Below are 18822 nucleotides of genomic sequence, written 5' to 3'. Positions count from 1 at the left end.
TATATATCTGCTGCTCAGTTTGGTTCTGATCTTCAGAGAGATTAATTTGGGGGTTTCCTTGAGCTGCGACTTTAAAGACTCAGCTTATAATTTTCTTTCTGTAAATTCCCATTGCATTCAGAGACAGCCAGTTCACATCATACTACTTTTACTATCCCATGGCCAAAGTCAGCCGCACTTGGTCCTCTAAGGAATAGAAGTCCTTTCATAGTCAGTTCATCACAGTCAAACACAGGTGATAATTTAAATGATCATGGTACCATTGCAAATGAGAAATTACTAGTGCTCCATTTCCTGTGGGCAGGGAACCCAGCACTGTCTTTATGACCAAAGGCATAACCAAATCAATCTCAGAATCCCTAATACCTGGGGCCCAATCCTGGTGCCAAGTACCATATCAATCAGGTGCAGTCAGGAAAACCAGCTATTACAATACAGGTGTTGGAAGGCTGAATAAACAGAAACGGAATCCTGAAGTAACCCAGAAAAAAATAACTGTAGGAAGCAGCTACCACCCCTAATCCCTGGAAACAAGGAGAAGAGGTCGAGATTATCAGAACCTAGGAAAAAAATGAGAGGAGGGTCCTTGCAGAACCTGGTCTGGGAGTGCCAAAAGAGACAGAAAGTTGTGAGAAGTTTCTACACTAGAAGAAATGGCGTTGCTGACAGGGAAAATAAGAAAACAGGAAGAAGAAGTCCCATCTTCTCTCCTCTGACCTCAGTCTCCCTCGAGGTTCCCTTTGTGGCAGATCCTAAGAGGGGCTCAGCTGGCAAAGGAGATTCTGCACAGCTGTGGTATGCAGTTTCTCCAGCCCCAGCATCGCAGGGTGGAATGGCGAAGAACGGATTCAGAGCCGAGTCACAACAGTTTAATAACTAGTACACCATGTAAAGGACAGAGGGAGGAGCTGACAGAGGGAACAGCAGCTACAAAGGCTCCAACAGAAAGACACTTAGCATGATCAGAGCAAAAGTGGAGCCCGTGGGCCAGGAATATAGTGCAGGAGCAAGTATATGAGAAGAGCTTGAGTCCACATCACATGAGACTTTGCAGACTGCGGTATGGTGTTTGGTTTCTATTTTGAATGCATTCAAACACTTTCTTCCCCCTTCCTTGTTAAATCCTATTTATCTTTAGGGTCTAAGCTTATACAAAAAGCAACACATACTCACTCAGTTATGTCTTACCATGTGGAATTGTAATTGTTTGCTTACTTCTCTGCATCCAGTGCTACACTATAAGCACTGTGAGAGCAAAGAATGTGTCTTCTTGCCAGCAGTTATATCCTTAGCACCTGGTGTGGTACCTTGGCACCCGCTATCACTCTCTCTATATGTTTATTGAGTAAGATAATAAATGAACAAACTATCTACCTGTGATAAGTCTTCCCTGATCCCCTTCCTCGGTGATTTCACATATTCCCCCACACCATCTCCCCCACTAGAGGGGAACTCTGAGGACCAAGATAATTACTCATTATTCAATGGTATCTTTCCAGTGCCTGGCACTTGGTAACTGTGCACTGCATAAATAAACACATAAGTGAATGAATCAATCAACCAAATAACTGGAGCTCAATACATATGTGTCATCTGCATATAGGTGGAAACTGAAGCCAATGAAGTGGGAAAGAAGTGGAGTGAATTCCTTCCTCCCTCCTTCCCTCTCCCCTTCTCTCCCTGCCTTCCTCTCTCTCTCTTTTTTCCTTCCTTTCTGTGTTTTTTAACATCAGTCAGCAATATCTGAAGCCAAGAGAAAACAAGTCAACTAAACATGGTCAGTAGATCTTACAACCAGAAGCTTATTGGTGACTGTAGAAAGAATAACTAGATATGGCAGTGGTTTCAAGCTAGGTGCAGAGAATTTTTAAAAGATACTTGGTTATAAAGAGGAGGAAAAAACTCTTGTTTCTTACAGCTAAAATATAATTTAAGGAAAAAATATAAATGGGAAAGATTAGAACTGACAGGAAAATTTCAAGAGGGTATTTGAAAAATTACTTTTGCCATTGAGACACAAAGCAGGAGGTAGAGTTGAATACAGATGCAGAAAGTTGATGAAGCTTTTTCCCAATGCCTCCATTTTCTCTAGGAAATAGGAAGGGAAGTGATTTGTGAGAGTGAACCAGGGGGTGGTCGGGTAGAAGTCATGAATAGGAGAGGGGTGACCAAGGAGATCTGGAAAGATTGCCAGATGACAGTAACATTTCAGTGACCTCCATCTATGCTGTTGTGAAGTTTTCTCCAGCCCCAGTTATATGCTGAATATTCCAGGAGGACAGAGAGATGGCTGGAATGAATCTGGACTGAGGTTTCGCTGGCCTTCTTTGGTAAAAAGCCACAGTACCTGAGGAAATTTGCAAGGTTGCCAAAGTGTTAATTCATGGGGCTGGACTGAAGAGGAAAGGAAATGAACTGAAGAGGGGTATCCTAGAGTAGGAGAAAGCAAGAAGTCATAAGGCTGTAGGTCTTGAGGTCTAAGAGCAAATATATGTATGTGTACACACACACACACACACACACACACATCCTTTGGTGTGTTGTAAGCATATCACTGAATATCTTCAGATCCAGATTTCCAATTTTCTTAGTAAGGTGATGGAATTAGACTCAATAATCTCTATTTTACTTTTATTTTCTTGGTTCTCAAGTTTGATGATGTTGTGTTTGATCTGGAGGATTATAAGTGTGTGAGGAGGAAGAAGCAAGGCACTAATTGAATTCTAAAAGAGCCATAGTATAATACTTTAAATTTAGCTCACATTATTTAAGTTGTGAAGGGTGTGAAGATTGGTGTGTGAAATCGTATATGTGCAAACTACAGTTATAAATAAAGATCTCATTTATCCTTAATAATATACTAGGAGGATTGAAGGTGAGTAGATTGTTACCTTAGGGATCAAAGCTATATAGAGTAATAGAAATGATAAAATCTGAAAGTTTCTAAAATGTCAGGGGAGTATTGGATACAAAGGTAAAGCACATTAGAGAATAAGTAGACCAATAGGAGGAAGGGAAACGGAAAAGATTTGAGTTTATGTTTAAGCATGTGAAGACATTTTCTAGATTTGACAAGTGTTAGGAGTTTAAACTGTATAATATATAATATAATATGTAATATATAATATGTATAATGTGTAATAACATATTATAAATGAGTGAATTATTGAAAAATTAAGGGTCCAAAAATTAAAAAAAGCTTTCTCCATGAAAGCTCCCTGCAGGTAGGGGCCATACCTGTTGGATTCACCACTCTCTCTTTGGCAAACAGCACTGTGCTTGGCACCTAGTTATGCTCCAAATATTTGAGGAACAAAGAAAGTAGATCTAAGTTGGTATAGTCCCCATTTTCATAATGTAGGATGAGATAGGAATAACAAATTTTATCAATCTGGAATTTTTAAAAATTCTGTCTTGACCAAAGAAGAGATTAAGATCATTATGAGATCAAAGAAATCACTATGAGCATTAAATAGTCATTAATATAATAATATGCCTAATGCCTAATGACAGAATAAATTTTCTGGTGACCTCTGATTATACCATATCATATACTTTGATCCTGCCTTATTAGACTTTTTTCTCAAGGTTATTAAAATGCCTGCAGATAATCCCAAATATCCTTTCTCTTTCAAGTGACATAGTAAGAAGTCATGTATATTTATTCTTGTATAAAACTAGCATTATATTCCACTTTTTCCAGCACTCAGTTCTATATTGTATCTACTAGATCATAGGAGATGAAAATTTATTTTTTAAGACAGGCAAGATGGAAATGTGTAACTGAAGTTTTTTGTTAAGTCCAAAGAAGAGTATTTCATCATTTATTAAAGTGTAAATCATATATGCTAAGTACTATGTCTGTACCTAGATACTCGTCAGTGAAGAAAAGAACATAGGAAAATGACTGAAAGGAACTTGTGTGAAGTGCAAATAAACTGCAATGTCATGGGATAAACTCGTTCAAGTTAATGGGATGAGAGATCTTCATACCCAGTGATGGAAATGATGTGATACTTTTATCAGAAGGGAAATGAAACTGCAGAAATATAGGAAGAATTATTTTCAAAATCCATAATAACATGGTACCACATTTCTCACTCCAGATAACAGACTGAATGCTAAGTAGAAAACAAAATGAACCAAAAATACACACATGAGCAATTCTACATGCTCACCTCCTGTCTGGAGAATGAACAGAGTAACATAATTGGGCACAAGCATTTTCGTTTGTTTGTTTGTGTTTATTTATTTATTTATTTATTTTTTAAAAAATCTTTACTGGAGTATAATTGCTTTACAATGGTGTGTTACTTTCTGCTTTATAACAAAGTGAATCAGTTATACATATACATATATCTCCATATCTCTTCCCTCTTGCATCTCCCTCTCTCCCACCCTCCCTATCCCACCCCTCTAGGTGGTCACAAAGCACCGAACTGATCTCCCTGTGCTATATGGCTGCTTCCCATTAGCTATCTATTTTACATTTGGTAATGTATATATGTCCATGACACTCTCTCACTTTGTCACAGCTTACCCTTCCCCCTCTCCATATCTTCAAGTCCATTCTCTAGTAGGTCTATGTCTTTATTCCCATCTTCTCCCTAGGTTCTTCATGGACATTTTTTTTCTAAGACTCCATAGATATGTGTTAGCATACGGTATTTGTTTTTCTCTTTCTGACTTACTTCATGCTGTATGACAGACTCTAGGTCCATCCACTTCACTACAAAAAACTCAATTTTGTTTCTTTCTATGGCTGAGTAATATTCCATTGTATATATGAGCAACATCTTCTTTATCCATTCATCTGTTGATGGACACTAATGTTGCTTCCATTTCCTGGCTATTGTAAATAGAGCTTCAAAGAACATTGTGGTACATGACTATTTTTTTATTTTTATTTATTTATTTTTTTGCAGTACGCGGGCCTCTCACTCTTTTGGCCTCTCCCATTGTGGAGCACAGGCTCTGGACGCACAGGCTCAGCAGCCATGGCTCACGGGCCCAGCCACTCCGTGGCATGTGGAATCTTCCCAGACCGGGGCACGAACCCGTGTCCCCTGCATCAGCAGGCAGACTCTCAACCACTGAGCCACCAGGGAAGCCACATGACTATTTTTGAATTACGGTTTTCTCAGGGTATATGCCCAGTAGTGGGATTGCTGGGTCGTATGGTAGTTCTATTTTTAAGGAACCTCCATACTGTTCTCCATAGTGGCTGCATCAATTTACATTCCCATCAACAGTGCAAGAAGGTTCCCTTTTCTCCACACCCTCTGCAGCATTTATTGTTTCTAAATTTTTTGATGATGGCCATTCTGACCAGTGTGAGATGATATCTCATTGTAGTTTTGATTTGCATTTCTCTAATGATTAATGATGTTGAGCATTCTTTCATGTGTTTGTTGGCAATCTGTAGGTCTTCTTTGGAGAAATGCCTGTTTAGGTCTTCTGCCCATTTTTGGATTGGGTTGTTTGTTTTTTTGATATTGAGCTGCATAAGCTGCTTGTAAATTTTGAAGGTTAGTTCTTTCTCAGTTGCTTCATTTGCAAATATTTTCTCCCATTCTGAGGGCTGTCTTTTCATCTTGTTTATGATTTCCTTTGCTGAGCAAAAGCTGTTGAGCCTCATTAGGCCCCATTTGTTTATTTTTGTTTTTATTTCCATTTCTCTAAGTGGTGGGTCCAAAAGGATCTTGCTGTGATTTATGTCATAGAGTGTTCTGCCTATGTTTTCCTCTAAGAGTTTAATAGTGTCTGACCTTGCATTTAGGTCTTTAATCCATTTTGAGTTTATTGTTGTGTATGGTATTAGGGAGTGTTCTAATTTCATTCTTTTACATGTAGCTGTCCAGTTTTCCCAGCACCACTTATTGAAGACGCTGTCTTTTCTCCACTGTATATTCTTGTGGCCTCCTTTATCAAAGATAAGGTGATCATACGTGCATGGGGTTATCGCTGGGATTTCTATCCTGTTCTATATTTCTGGTTTTGTGCCAGTACCATAGTGTCTACATTACTGTAGCTTTTTAGTATAATTGGAAGTCCGGGAGCCTGATTTCTCCAGCTCCGATTTTCTTTCTGAAGATTGCTTTGGCTATTCGGGGTCTTTTGTGTTTCCATACAAATTGTGAAATTTTTTGTTCTAGTTCTGTGAAAAATGCCAGTGGTAGTTTGATAGGGATTGCCTTGAAACTGTAGATTGCTTTGGGTAGTAGAGCCATGTTCACAATGTTGATTCTTCCAATCTGAGAACATGGTATATCTCTCCATCTATTTGTATCATGTTTAATTTCTTTCTTCAGTGTCTTATAATTTTCTGCATACAGGTCTTTTGTCTACTTAGGTAGGTTTATTCCTAGATAATTTATTCTTTTGTTGCAATGGTAAATGAGATTGTTTTCTTAAATTCATTTTCAGATTTTTCATCATTAGTGTATAGGAATGCAAGAGATTTCTGTGCATTAATTTTGTATCCCGCTACTTTACCAAATTCATTGATTAGCTCTAGTAGTTTTCTGGTAGCATCTTTAGGATTCTCTATGTGTAGTATCGTGTCATCTGAAAAGAGTGACAGTTTTACTTCTTCTTTTCCGATTTGGATTCCTTTTATTTCTTTTTCTCCTCTAATTGCTGTGGCAAAACTTCCAAAACTATGTTGAATAAGAGTGGTGAGAGTGGGTAACCTTGTCTTTTTCCTGATCTTAGTGGAAATGGTTTCAGTTTCTCACCCTTGAGAACGATGTTGGCTGTGTGTTTGTCATATATGACCTTTATTATGTTGAGGTAATTTCCCTCTCTGACTACTTTCTGGAGGTTTTTTTTTATCATAAATGCATGTTGAATATTGTCGAAAGCTTTCTATGTATCTATTGAGATAATTGTATGCTTTTTCTCCTTCAATTTGTTAATATGGTGTTTCACATTGATTTATTTGCATACATTGAAGAATCCTTGCATTCCTGTTATATATCCCACTTGATCATAGTGTATGATCCTTTTAATGTCCTACTGGATTCTATTTCCCAGTATTTTGTTGAGGATATTTGCATCTATGTTCATCAGTGATATTGACATGTAGTTTTCTTTCCTTGTGACATCTTTGTCTGGTTTTGGTATCAGGGTGATGGTGGTCTTGTAGAATATGTTCGGGAGTGTTCCTCCCTCTGCTATATTTTGGAAGAATTTGAGAAGGATAGGTGTTAGCTCTCCTCTAAATGTTTGATAGAATTCACCTGTGAAGCCATCTGGTCCTGGGCTTTTTTTTGTTGGAAGATTTTTAATCACAGCTTCAATTTCAGTGCTTGTGATTGGTCTATTCATATTTTCTATTTCTTCCTGTTTCTGTCTCAGAAGGTTGTACATTTCTAAGAATTTGTCCATTTCTTCCACGTTGTCCATTTTATTGGCAGAGGCTTGCTTGTAGTAATCTCTCATGATGCTTTGTATTTCTGCAGTGTCAATTGTTACTTTTCCTTTTTCATTTCTAATCCTCTTGATTTGAATTTTCTCCTTTTTTCGTGATGAGTTTGGCTACTGGGTTATCTATTTTGTTTATCTTCCCAAAGAACCAGCTTTTAGTTTTATTGATCTTTGCTATAGTTTCCTTCCTTTCTTTTTCATTTATTTCTGATCTGATCTTTATGATTTCTTTCCTTCTGCTAACTTTGGGGTTTTTTTATTCTTCTTTCTCTTATTGCTCTAGGTGTAAAGTTAGGTTGTTTATTTCAGATATTTCTTATTTTTTAAGGTAGGATTGTATTGCTATAAACTTCCCTCTTAGAACTTCTTTTGCTACACCCCATAGGTTTTGGGTCATGTGTTTTCATTGTCATTTGTTCCTAGGTATTTTTTGATTTCCTATTTGATTTCTTCAGTGATCTCTTGGTTATTAAGTAGTGTGTTCTTTAGCCTCCATGTGTTTGTATTTTTTACAGATCTTTTCCTGTAATTGATATCTATTCTCATAGCATTGTTGTCAGAAAAGATTCTTGATATGATTTCAATTTTCTTAAATTTACCAGGGCTTGATTTGTGACCCACGATATGATCTATCCTGGAGAGTGTTCCATGAGCACTTGAGAAGAAAGTGTATTCTGTTGTTGTTGGATGGAATGTCCTATAAATATCAATTAAGTCCATCTTGTTTAATGTATCATTTAAAGCTTGTGTGTCCATATTTATTTTCATGTCAGATGATCTGTCCGTTGGTGAAAGTGGGGTGTTAAGTCCCCTACTCTGATTCTGTTACTGTCGATTTCTCCTTTTATGGCTGTTAGTATTTGCCTTAAGTATTGAGGTGCTCCTGTGTTGGGTGCACAAATAATTACAATTGTTATAAATTGTAAATTTATAACATTTCTTCTTCTTGGATTTCTTCCTCTTGGATCGATCCCTTGATCATTATGTAGTGTACTTATTTGTCTCTTGTAATAGTCTTTGTTTTAAAGTCTTTTTTATCTGATATGAGAATTGTTACTCCAGCTTTCTTTTGATTTCCATCTGCATGGAATATGTTTTTCCATCCACTCACTTTCAGTCTGTATGTGTCCCTAGGTCTGTAGTGGGTCTCTTGTAGAGAGCATTCCTATGTGTCTTGTTTTTGTATCCTTTCAGCCAGTCTGTGTCTTTTGTTTGGAGCATTTAATCTTTTACATTTAAGGTAATTATCGATAGGTATGTTCCTATTACCATTATCTTAATTGTTTTGGGTTTGTTATTGTAGGTCTTTTCCTTATCTTGTGTTTCCTGCCTAGAGATGTTCCTTTAGCATTTGTATTAAAGCTGGTCTGGTGGTGCTGAATTCTTTTAGCTTTGGCTTGTCTGTACAGCTTTTAGTTTCTCCATCAAATCTGAATGAGATCCTTGCTGTGTAGAGTAATCTTGATTGTAGGTTTTTCCCTTCATCACTTGAAATGTGTCCCGCCACTCCCTTCTGGCTTGGAGAGTTTCTGCTGAAAGTTCAGCTGTTAACCTTATGGGGATCACCTTATGTGTTATTTGTTTTTCCCTTGCTGCTTTTAATATTTTTTCTTTGTATTTAATTTTTGATAGTTTGATTAATATGTGTCTTGGCATGTTTCTCCTTGGATTTATCCTGTATGCGACTCTCTGTGCTTCTTGGACTTGATTAAGTATATCTTTTCCCATATTAGGTAAGTTTTTAACTATAATCCCTTCAAATATTTTCTCAGTCCCTTTCTTTTTCTCTTCTTCTTCTGGGCCCCCTATAATTCAAATGTTCGTGTGTTTAATGTTGTCCCAGAAGTCTCTGAGACTGTCCTCAATTCTTTTCATTGTTTTCTTTTTTCTGCTCTGTAGTAGTTATTTCCACTATTTTATCTTCCAGGTCACTTATCCATTCTTCTGCCTCAGTTATTCTGCTATTGATCCCTTCTAGAGAATTTTTCATTTCATTTATTGTGTTGTTCATCATTGTTTGTTTGGTCTTTAGTTCTTCTAGGTCCTTGTTAAACATTTCTTGTATTTTCTCCATTCTATTTCCAGGATTTGGGATCATCTTTACAATCATTATTCTGAATTCTTTTTCAGGTAGACTCCCTATTTCCTCTTCATTTGTTTGGTCTGCTGGGTTTTTACTTTGGTCCTTCATCTGCTGTGTGTTTCTCTGTCTTCTCATTTTACTTAACTTACTGTATTTGGGGTCTCTTTTTCTGCAGGCTGCAGGTTTGTAGTTCCCATTGTTTTTGGTGTGTGCTCTGGTGGCTGAGGTTGGTTCAGTGGGTTGTGTAGGTTTCCTGGTGGAGGGGACTATTGCCCGTTTTCTGGTGAATGAAGCTGGATCTTGTCTTTCTGTTGGGCAGGTCCATGTCTAGTGGTGTGTTTTGGGGTGTCTGTGGCCTTATTATGATTTTAGGCAGCTTCTCTGCTAATGGGTGGGGTTGTGTTCCTGTCTTGGTAGTTGTTTGGCATAGGGTGTCCAGCACTGGAGCTTGCTGGTCATTGAGTGGTGCTGGGTCTTGGCATTGAGATGGAGATCTCTGGTAGATTTTCACCATTTCATATTACATGGAGCAGGGAGGTCTTTTGTGGACCAATGTCCTGAACTTGGCTCTCCCACCTTAAAGGCACAGCCCTGACCCCTGGCTGGAGCACCAGAGCCTGTCATACACACGGCTCAGAATAAAAGGGAGAAAAAAAGTAAGAAAGAAAGAAAGAAGGAGATAAAATAAAATGAAATAAAGTTATTAAAGTAAGAAATAATTATTTTTAAAAAATTTAAGTAATAAAACAAAAAGAAAGAAAGAAGAGAGCAACCAAACCAAAAAACAAATCCACCAATGATACCAAATGCTAAAAACTATACTAAAACAAAAACAAAAACAAAACGGACACACAGAACCCTAGGACAAAGGGTAAAAGCAAGGCTATACAGACAAAATCACACACAGAAGCATACACATACACACTGACAAAGAACAAAAAAGGGAAAAAGACATATATATATATCATTGCTCCCAAAGTCCACCTCCTCAACTTGGGATGATTCATTGTCTATTCACAAATGCAGGGTACATCAAGTTGATTGTGTAGATTTAATCTGCTGCTCCTGAGGCTGCTAGGAGAGATTTCCCTTTCTCTTCTTTTTTCGCTCAGCTCCTGGGGTTCAGCTTTGGATTTAATACTGCCTCTGTGTGTAGGTCGCCGGAGGGCGTCTGTTCTTTGCTCAGACAGGATGGGGTTAAAGAGCAGCTGTTTCGGGGGCTCTGGCTCACTCAGGCCGGAGGGAGGGAGAGGTACGGAGTGCGGAGCGAGCCTGCGGCGGCAGAGGCCGGCGTGACGTTGCGTCGGCGTGACATTGCACCAGCCTGAGGCGCACCGTGTGTTCTCCCGGGGAAGTTGTCCCTGGATCACAGGACCCTGGCAGTGACGGGCTGCACAGGCTCCAGGGAGGGGCGGTGTGGATAGTTACCTGTGCTTGCACACAGGCTTCTTTGTGGCTGCTGCAGCAGCCTTAGCATCTCATGCCCGTCTCTGGGGTCCGCACTGTTAGCCGCCACTCGCGCCCGTCTCTGGAGCTCCTTTAAGTGATGCTCTTAATCCTCTCTCCTCGGGCACCAGGAAACACAGAGGCAAGAAAATGTCTCTTGCCTCTTCGGCAGCTCCAGACTTTTTCCCGGACTCTCTCCCAGCTAGATGTGATGCACTAGCCCCCTTCAGGCTGTGTTCACACTGCCAGTCCTCTCCCTGGGATCCGAGCTCCGAAGCCGGAGCCTCAGCTCCCAGCCTCCGCCTGCCCCGGGGGGTGAGCAGAAAAGTCTCTCAGGCTGGTGAGTGCTGGTCAGCACAGATCCTCTGTGCGGGAATCTCTGCACTTTGCCCTCCGCACCCCTGTTGCTGCGCTCTCCTCTGTGGCTCTGAAGCTTCCCCCCTCCGTCACCCGCAGTCTCTGCCCGCAAAGGGGCTTCCTAGTGTGTGGAAACATTTCCTCCTTCACAGTTCCCTCCCTATTGCAGGTCCCGTCCCTATTGTTTTGTCTCTGTTTTTTTTTTTTTTCTTTTTTCTTTTGCCCTACCCAGGTACTCGGGGAGTCACTTGCCTTTTGGGAGGTCTGAGGTCTTCTGCCTGCATTCAGCAGGAGTTGTTCCACATGTAGATGTATTTCTGATGTATTTGTGGGGAGGAGGGTGATCTCCATGTCTTACTCTTCCTCCATCTTGAAGCTCTTTGGGCACAAGCTTTTAAACAGAGAGTCCACCTACAGAAATTGTCATTTGCCCTGCAAGCTTATAATGATGTCATTAAATCACAATCGGGTGCTAGCCGGAGTAATTAGGAATATGTTGTAGGGCTGCACACTCATAAGAAATTTTTTATGGGAGGGAGAAAATCTTAAGCATTCACTGTGGGAAGGATTTTTGAAAACCCAGCATTTCAGCCAGGAGGCTTTTATTTAGCAAGACCAGCCAGAAGAGTTGTTTTAAGTTTTTGTTTCTGACCTTAATTTGAAGGTTATGTTTCTTGCCTTTTTTTTATCTATGGCCTAATATGTTCATAGGTAAAAGGAGAAGAGACAAATGATTTCCAAGGGGATAATGGCTGAGTTTTTCCTCTATATTTTCTTTTAGGAATCAATTCCAAGCTTCATTTTGAAATCATGCCAGGCACTTTATTTGGGTTGTTTGAGATAAATCCTGACACTGGGGAGGTGGTGACAACTACCACACTTGACAGAGAAGTTCAGGAAGTCCTCACCCTTCAAGGTAAGGGATCCCTTGACTGTGCTAAACAAACAAAAACAAAAATAGGCAGCAGGTCATTGAGAGGTGAAATTTTACATTTCAGTAGGTTGTCTTTAAATAAAATATTATTGACCCAGTGCTACCCAGTTAATTTGGTCTGTTGCTGTCTGGTTAGGGCAGCATATTTTAGGTATGAATTAATGGCCACTATCTGTGCCGTCTTTTGTTCCTTGTCAGTACTTGTACGTGATGGGGGAGCCCCTGCTCTGTCTGGGACTACAACAATTCTCTGCACTGTGGGAGATGAAAACGATCATGCACCGGAGATTATTGTCCCCAGGCATGACATTGATCATGCACCAGAGATTATTGTCCCCAGGCATGACATTGAGGTTCTGGAAAACCAAGAGCCAGGGCTTGTCTACACTGTTTTGGCCTCTGATATGGATGCTGGCAATAATGGAGCTGTCAGGTATCACATAATTGGTAAGTTTTATCTTTATTTAAATACCCCCCTCCCCAGGATACCAACTCGGTTGACACACACTGTATGGAGAGCATTCAGCATTTGGTATCTAGTGCAGTGTCTACAGAATGCACACCTGCTAAGAACTGATTGGTGCCCTGGGCCTCCTCTCCTCCTCCCCACAGCCACCCTTATCCAGTGCCCTCCAAACTCCTCAAAAATCTGCCCTTGACAACTCTCGCTGTTAGTAATCCACTAATATTAGTGCATGTACAGATGGAACAGATAGCTTTTGTTTTCTATTTTCACTTCTCTCATATGATCAATGATTTTTATTATTTTCAGCAGTCAAGACTTTCTTTCAGGCCTGGAGGACATGAGTAGAAAAACAATTCCCAGATTTGCAGACCAATGAAACTCTTCAGATCTACAACAGTACCCCAGAGATCAAAGTCTTTAGGAACTTCTACACTACCAATTGTGGTTAAGGACCAGGGTTTGTGTTTTTCGAAATTTCCAATCTGTTGTGACTGATACTTTTGTAAAATCCAATAAATATAAATTACTGGGAGAAAAAATCAAAGGCATACAAAATGCAACCCCAGTTTTTAAAAACTATTACTGTCTTATGGAGACATAAGATTATTCTCTCATGTTGGTATAAAATTTTCTAAATACTTACTCTTAATTTCTTTGTATTTATCTTGTTGAAGACCAGCTACAAACAATCCCCAGACAGCACCTGTCCCCTCTCACAGCATCAAGGACATTCTTTTTGACCATTCACTTCCCTTTCCCAAATGGTCAACAGTTCCTCTCTACTGGCTTTTCCCATCAGTATTTCTAGTATTTCCCATCTTTAAAAGCATAGATGTCTCCCTTCACTCACTGTCTCTTTTCCTTCACAATCAAATTTCTTAAAAATTGTTGTCTACACTCTGGTTTCTGTGTCTTTACTTTCATTTCTTAGCCTGCTGTAAAATGTGTTCCACTGAAGTCATTCCACCAAAACTACCCTTTCCAGAGACATAAAAGATCCCACTGTTGCCAAATGCATTGGATCTTTTTCAGTTCTTAATTTTTTTTTTTTTTTTTTTTTGCGGTATGCGGGCCTCTCCCTGTCGTGGCCTCTCCCATTGCAGAGCACAGGCTCTGGATGCACAGGCTCAGTGGCCATGGCTCACAGGCCCAGCCACTGTGCGGAATGTGGGATCTTCCCGGACTGGGGCACGAACTCATGTCCCCTGTATCGGCAGGCAGACTCTCAACCACTGCGCCACCAGGGAAGCCCTCAGTTCTTAATTTAATTGCATTGCTTTGTGTCTTTGTGCACCATGCCCTGGACACTTGGTCTCACCTTGACTTCAGAAAGCCACTTACTTTCTTTTGGTCCTTCATCTGTCTTTCTAGACAAGTCTTCCCAATGTCTTTGTTCTTCTGGTGGTTCTCTGACTTGTTAGAGTTTTCTGGATCTTTTTGGCATATCTTTTTCTTTTCTCGTAGACACACTCTTTCTGGTCATTTCACCCAGTTCCTGTCTTCAGCTACCACTGGACCTCAATATCTCCCTATCTTGACTATACCCTAGATCTAAGTCCCATTGAAGAACATTTTAAAAATTGAAGTATAGTAGACTTACAGTTGCAGATGTACAACATAATAATTCAATGTTTTTATAGATTACGCTCCATACAAAGTTATTATAAAATATTGAGTATTCCCAGTGCTATGCATTACATCCTTGTAACTTATTTTATACCTAGTAGTTTGTACCCATGATTCCCCTTCACCCACTTTGCCCTTCTCCATGACTCCCAATACTGTGTTAAATAGAAGTGATGAGAGTGGGAATGCTTGTCTTATTCCTGATCTTAGAGGAAAAGCTTTTAGCTTTTCAATGTTGAGTTTGATGTCAGCTGTGGGCTTGTCACGTATGGCCTTTATAATGTTGAGGTATGTTTCATCTTTACCAACTTCGATAAGAGATTTTACCAAAAATGGATGTTGAGTTCTGCCAAATGCTTTTTCTATGTCAAATGAGATGATCATATGGCTTTTATCCTCCCCTTTTTTGATGTGGTGTAACACCTTGATTGATTTGCAGATATTGAACCATCCTTGCATCCCTGGAATAAATTTCAGTTGATCATGATTAAAAATCCTTTTTATGTATTGTTGAATTTAGTTTGCTAATATTTTTGTGGAGGGTTTTGCATTATGTTCATCAGGAATATTGACCTGGTAATTTATTTTTGTAGTGTCTTTGTCTGGTTTTGATATTAGGGCTTCATAGAATGAGTTTGGAAGTGTTCCCTTCTCTTCAATTTTTGGTATAGTTTGGGAAAGATAGGTATTAACTCTTCCTTAAGTGTTTGATAGAAACCCTTAAATTCTGGTTTGGTCCTACTCTGATTTGTTGGGAGTTTTTTGATTATTGATTCAATTTCATTACTTCAGTCTTGGAAGTGTGTATATTTCTAGGCATTCTTCCATTTCTTCTAAGTTGTCCAGTTTGCTACTGTATACCTGTCAATAGTATTCTCTTATGATTGTATCTCTGTGATATCAGTGGTAATTTCTCTTCTTTCATTTCTAATTTTATTTATTTAGATTTTCTCTTCTTTTCTTGATGAGTCTGGCCAGCAGTTTTATCAATTTTGTTTATCTTAAAAAAGACAGCTCTTAGTTTCACTGAGCTTTTCTTTCTTTTTTGGGGGGTGTCTCTATTTTATTTTCTTCTGCTCTCATCTTCATTATTTCCTTCCTTCTGTGGACTTTGGGCTTTGTACTTCTTTTTCTAGTTCCTTTAGATGGAAAGTTAGCTTGTTTATTTAAGATTTTTCTCGTTTCTTGAGTTAGACCTGAATTACTATAAACTTCCCTCTTAGAACTGCTTTTGCTGTGTCCCATAGATTTTGGAAAGTTGTGCTTTTCTCTTCATTCATCTCAAGGTATTTTTTTTTAATTTCCTCTTTGATTTCTTTGTTGACCCATTGGTTTTTTAGTAGTATGTTGTTTAGTCTCCACATGTTTGTGTGTTTTCCAGTTTCTTTCCTGTAATTGATTTCTAGTTTCATACCACTGTGGTCAGAAAAGATGCATGCTTAATATGATTTCAATATTCTTAAATGTATTGAAGGTTTTTTTGTGGCCTAGCATGTGATCTGTCCTGGAGAATGTTCTATGTGCACTTGAAAAGAATGTGTTTTCTGCTGTTTTTAATGGAATGTTTTGTAGATATCTATTAACTCCTTCTGATCTACTGTGTCATTTAATGTGTCCCTTATTGATTTTCTGTCTGGATGATTTGTTCATTTATGTAAATGGGGTATTAAAGTTCTCTACTGTTATTGTATTTCTGTCAGTTTCTCCCTTTATGTGTGTTAATATTTGCTTTATATAGTTAGGTGCTCTTGTACTAGGTACATTTATGTTTATGAATGATATATCTTCTTGGATTGACCCGTTTATATGATGCCCTTCTTTGTCTTTGTTATTAACTTTGTTTTAAAGTCTATTTTGTCTGATATGCATATTGTTATCCCAGCTTTCTTTTCATTTCCATTTTCATGGAGTATCTTTTTCCATCTTTTTACTTTCAGGTGAATATGTCTTTAGATCTGAAGTGAGTCTCGTATAAGCAGCATATAGATGGGTTTGTTTTCTTATCCATTCAGCCACCCTATGTCCTGTGATTGGAGCATTTAATCTATTTACATAAAGTACTTATTCACAGATATGTACTTACTGCCATATTGTTACATGTTTCCTGGTTGTTTTTATAGTTCTCCTCTGTTCTTTTCTTGTTCCTTTAGTCTATTCCCTCACAGATTAACTATTCTCTTTAGTTTTATGTGTGGATTCTTTTCTCTTTCCTTTTTGTGTATCCATTGGAGATTTTTTATTTGTGGTTACCATGAGGTTCATATATATCAATTACATATAGTTGTTTTAAACTGATAGAGTTTAAGTTCAAACACATCCTAAAAGCTTTACATTTTTCACTCCACTCCCAACATGCTTTAAGTTTTGGTGTCATATTTTACATCTTTATTTATATCCCTTCAGTGTTTATCATAGTTATTGTTGATTTTTAAATTTTTATCTTTTAACCTTTGTACTAGCTTATTTAAGTGGTTGATTCACTGCCTTTACTATATATTTATATTTATCAGTGAGATTTTTTTTCTTCACATCTTTTTAAAAATTTTCTTTTTATAGCCTTTTCTTTTTCACTTAAAGAAGACATTTTAACATTTCTTGTAAGGCCAATTTAGTGGTAACAACCTCTTTTAGTTTTTGATTGTCTGGGAAATTCTTTCTCTCCTTCAATTCTTAATGATAACCTTGCTGGGTAGAGTGTTCTTGGTTGTAGGGTCTTTCCTTTCAGCACTTTAAATATGTCATGCTACTCCCTCTGGCTTGCAAGATTTCTGCTAAAAAGTCAGCTAATATTTATTGTGGTTCCCTTGTATGTGACTCTGTTTTTCTCTTCCTATCTTTAAAATTCTGTCATTCACTCTTTAACTTTTTCCATCTTAATTATGAAATGACTTAGTGTGAGTCTCTTTGGGTTCATCTTGTTTAGGCATCTCTGTGATTCTTGGACCTGGATACATTTCCTTTTCAGGTTACTGGTGTTTTCAACTATAATTACATCAAATATGCTTTCTGTCCCTTTTTTCTCTCTCTTCCTCTCTGACCCCTATAACACGAATGTTAGTATGCTTGATATTGTTCTAGAGGTCCCTTAAATAATCCTTATTAAACTCTTTTTCTTTTTGCTGCTCTGATAGGGTGATTTCCACTATTCTGTCTTCCAGGTCGTTTATGTGTTCCTCTGTATCACCTAATCTGCTGTTAATTCCTTTGTATTTCTCCTTTCAGTTATTGTATTCTTCAGTTCTAATTGGCTCTTTTTTATATTTTCTAGTTCTTTGTTGAAGTTCTCACTGTATTCCTCTATTCTTTTCCTAAGTTTGGTAAACATTTTTATGACTATTGCTTTGAACCCTTTATCAGGTAAATTACTTATCTCTGTTTTATTAGGCTTCCCTCATCCCCATCCCAGTGTTTTATATTGCTCTTTGCTTTGGAACATGTTCTTGTGTTTTCTCATTTTGTTTGACTCTCTATGACTTTCTTCTCATCTTGTTTGTTTGTCTCTGTGAAATTAGGGAAAACATACTCTTCTTGGTCTTGAAGTCATGTCTTTGTGTTGGAGCAGTTGGAGCACCCCTATGCAGTCTGCCTATGCCCAGTGGCTTTAGTGGTAGAGCTGGATCTAAAGTGATCATGAGACATGTCTTCTTTTGGGATGCACTAGCTGTCACTGCACTGTCAGGGGGTGGGACCAGGGTCTGAGGGGCTGAGGCCACAATCCTGAGTGAGCTTAGTGTCTCCTTGGTGCTATAGAGGTTTCTGCCTTGGCCAGGGGTGGGGCTAGGACCCAGAGGGCTGGAGTAGGAGGCTGGTGCAAGGCCTGGCTTCTCCCAAGGTGCACTGATGGTTTCTGCCTTGTCAAGGAGTGGGGCTGGAGCAGGAGGGGCTGAGGTAAGAGCCTGTCTCAAACAGGGTTAAGGTGCACTGGAGCAGTCATAGCAGGCTGGCCAGAGCACCAGGCATGTTTCAGCCTGCTGCCTCTGTGCTGGGACTGGGAACAAACAAGTGAGTGTCCACACTCTTCAAGAGCAGAGTCGAAGTTTCCTACAGACTTCCATTAAGCCCCACTGGTTTTCAAACTACCTAAAGGGGCTTGTATTCCCAGTGCTGGCCCCCAGGGCTGGTATACCCAATGTAGGGCTCAAACCCCTCACCCCTGAGGGAGGACCCCTGAGCCTGTGAAATCCTTCTCTTCTTCTGGGTCACACACCAGGGGTGTGGGTCCTGACTAGATTTCTTCTCCTCCCCTCCTACCAGACTCCACATGGTTCTTTCTTTGTAATCTTGGTTGTAGAAGAGCCATTCTGCTAATCTTCAGGTCAGTCTCAGAGAGAGTTTCTCTTTATGTAGTTTTGATGTCTTCCTGAGAGGAGGTGAGATCAGACTCTTCCCACTCCACCATCTTGATCCTACCTCCTAATAAATTTTTATTTTCCACTCTCTCTCTCCTTTTTACAGTGAGAAAGCAGAATCAGGGTCAGTGCC

The 18822-nt window shown here is 39.0% G+C and overlaps 1 protein-coding gene across 1 annotated transcript in view; it reads left to right on the top strand.

Annotated features, from left to right (window-relative positions):
* Nucleotides 1-18822, top strand: part of DCHS2 (dachsous cadherin-related 2) — a 288245-nt gene that overhangs the window by 204240 nt on the left and 65183 nt on the right. The window contains exons 11-13 of the mRNA XM_060095313.1: nt 12096-12230; nt 12447-12549; nt 12589-12695. Of these exons, the coding sequence (XP_059951296.1) occupies nt 12096-12230; nt 12447-12549; nt 12589-12695 (345 nt within the window). The remainder of the gene's footprint in view (nt 1-12095; nt 12231-12446; nt 12550-12588; nt 12696-18822) is intronic.

Source organism: Mesoplodon densirostris, chromosome 1, assembly GCF_025265405.1.
Source record: "Mesoplodon densirostris isolate mMesDen1 chromosome 1, mMesDen1 primary haplotype, whole genome shotgun sequence".
Lineage (NCBI taxonomy): Eukaryota > Metazoa > Chordata > Mammalia > Artiodactyla > Ziphiidae > Mesoplodon > Mesoplodon densirostris.
The sequence above is the reverse complement of the archived record's forward strand: the minus strand, read 5'-3'. Positions and strand labels throughout refer to the sequence as shown.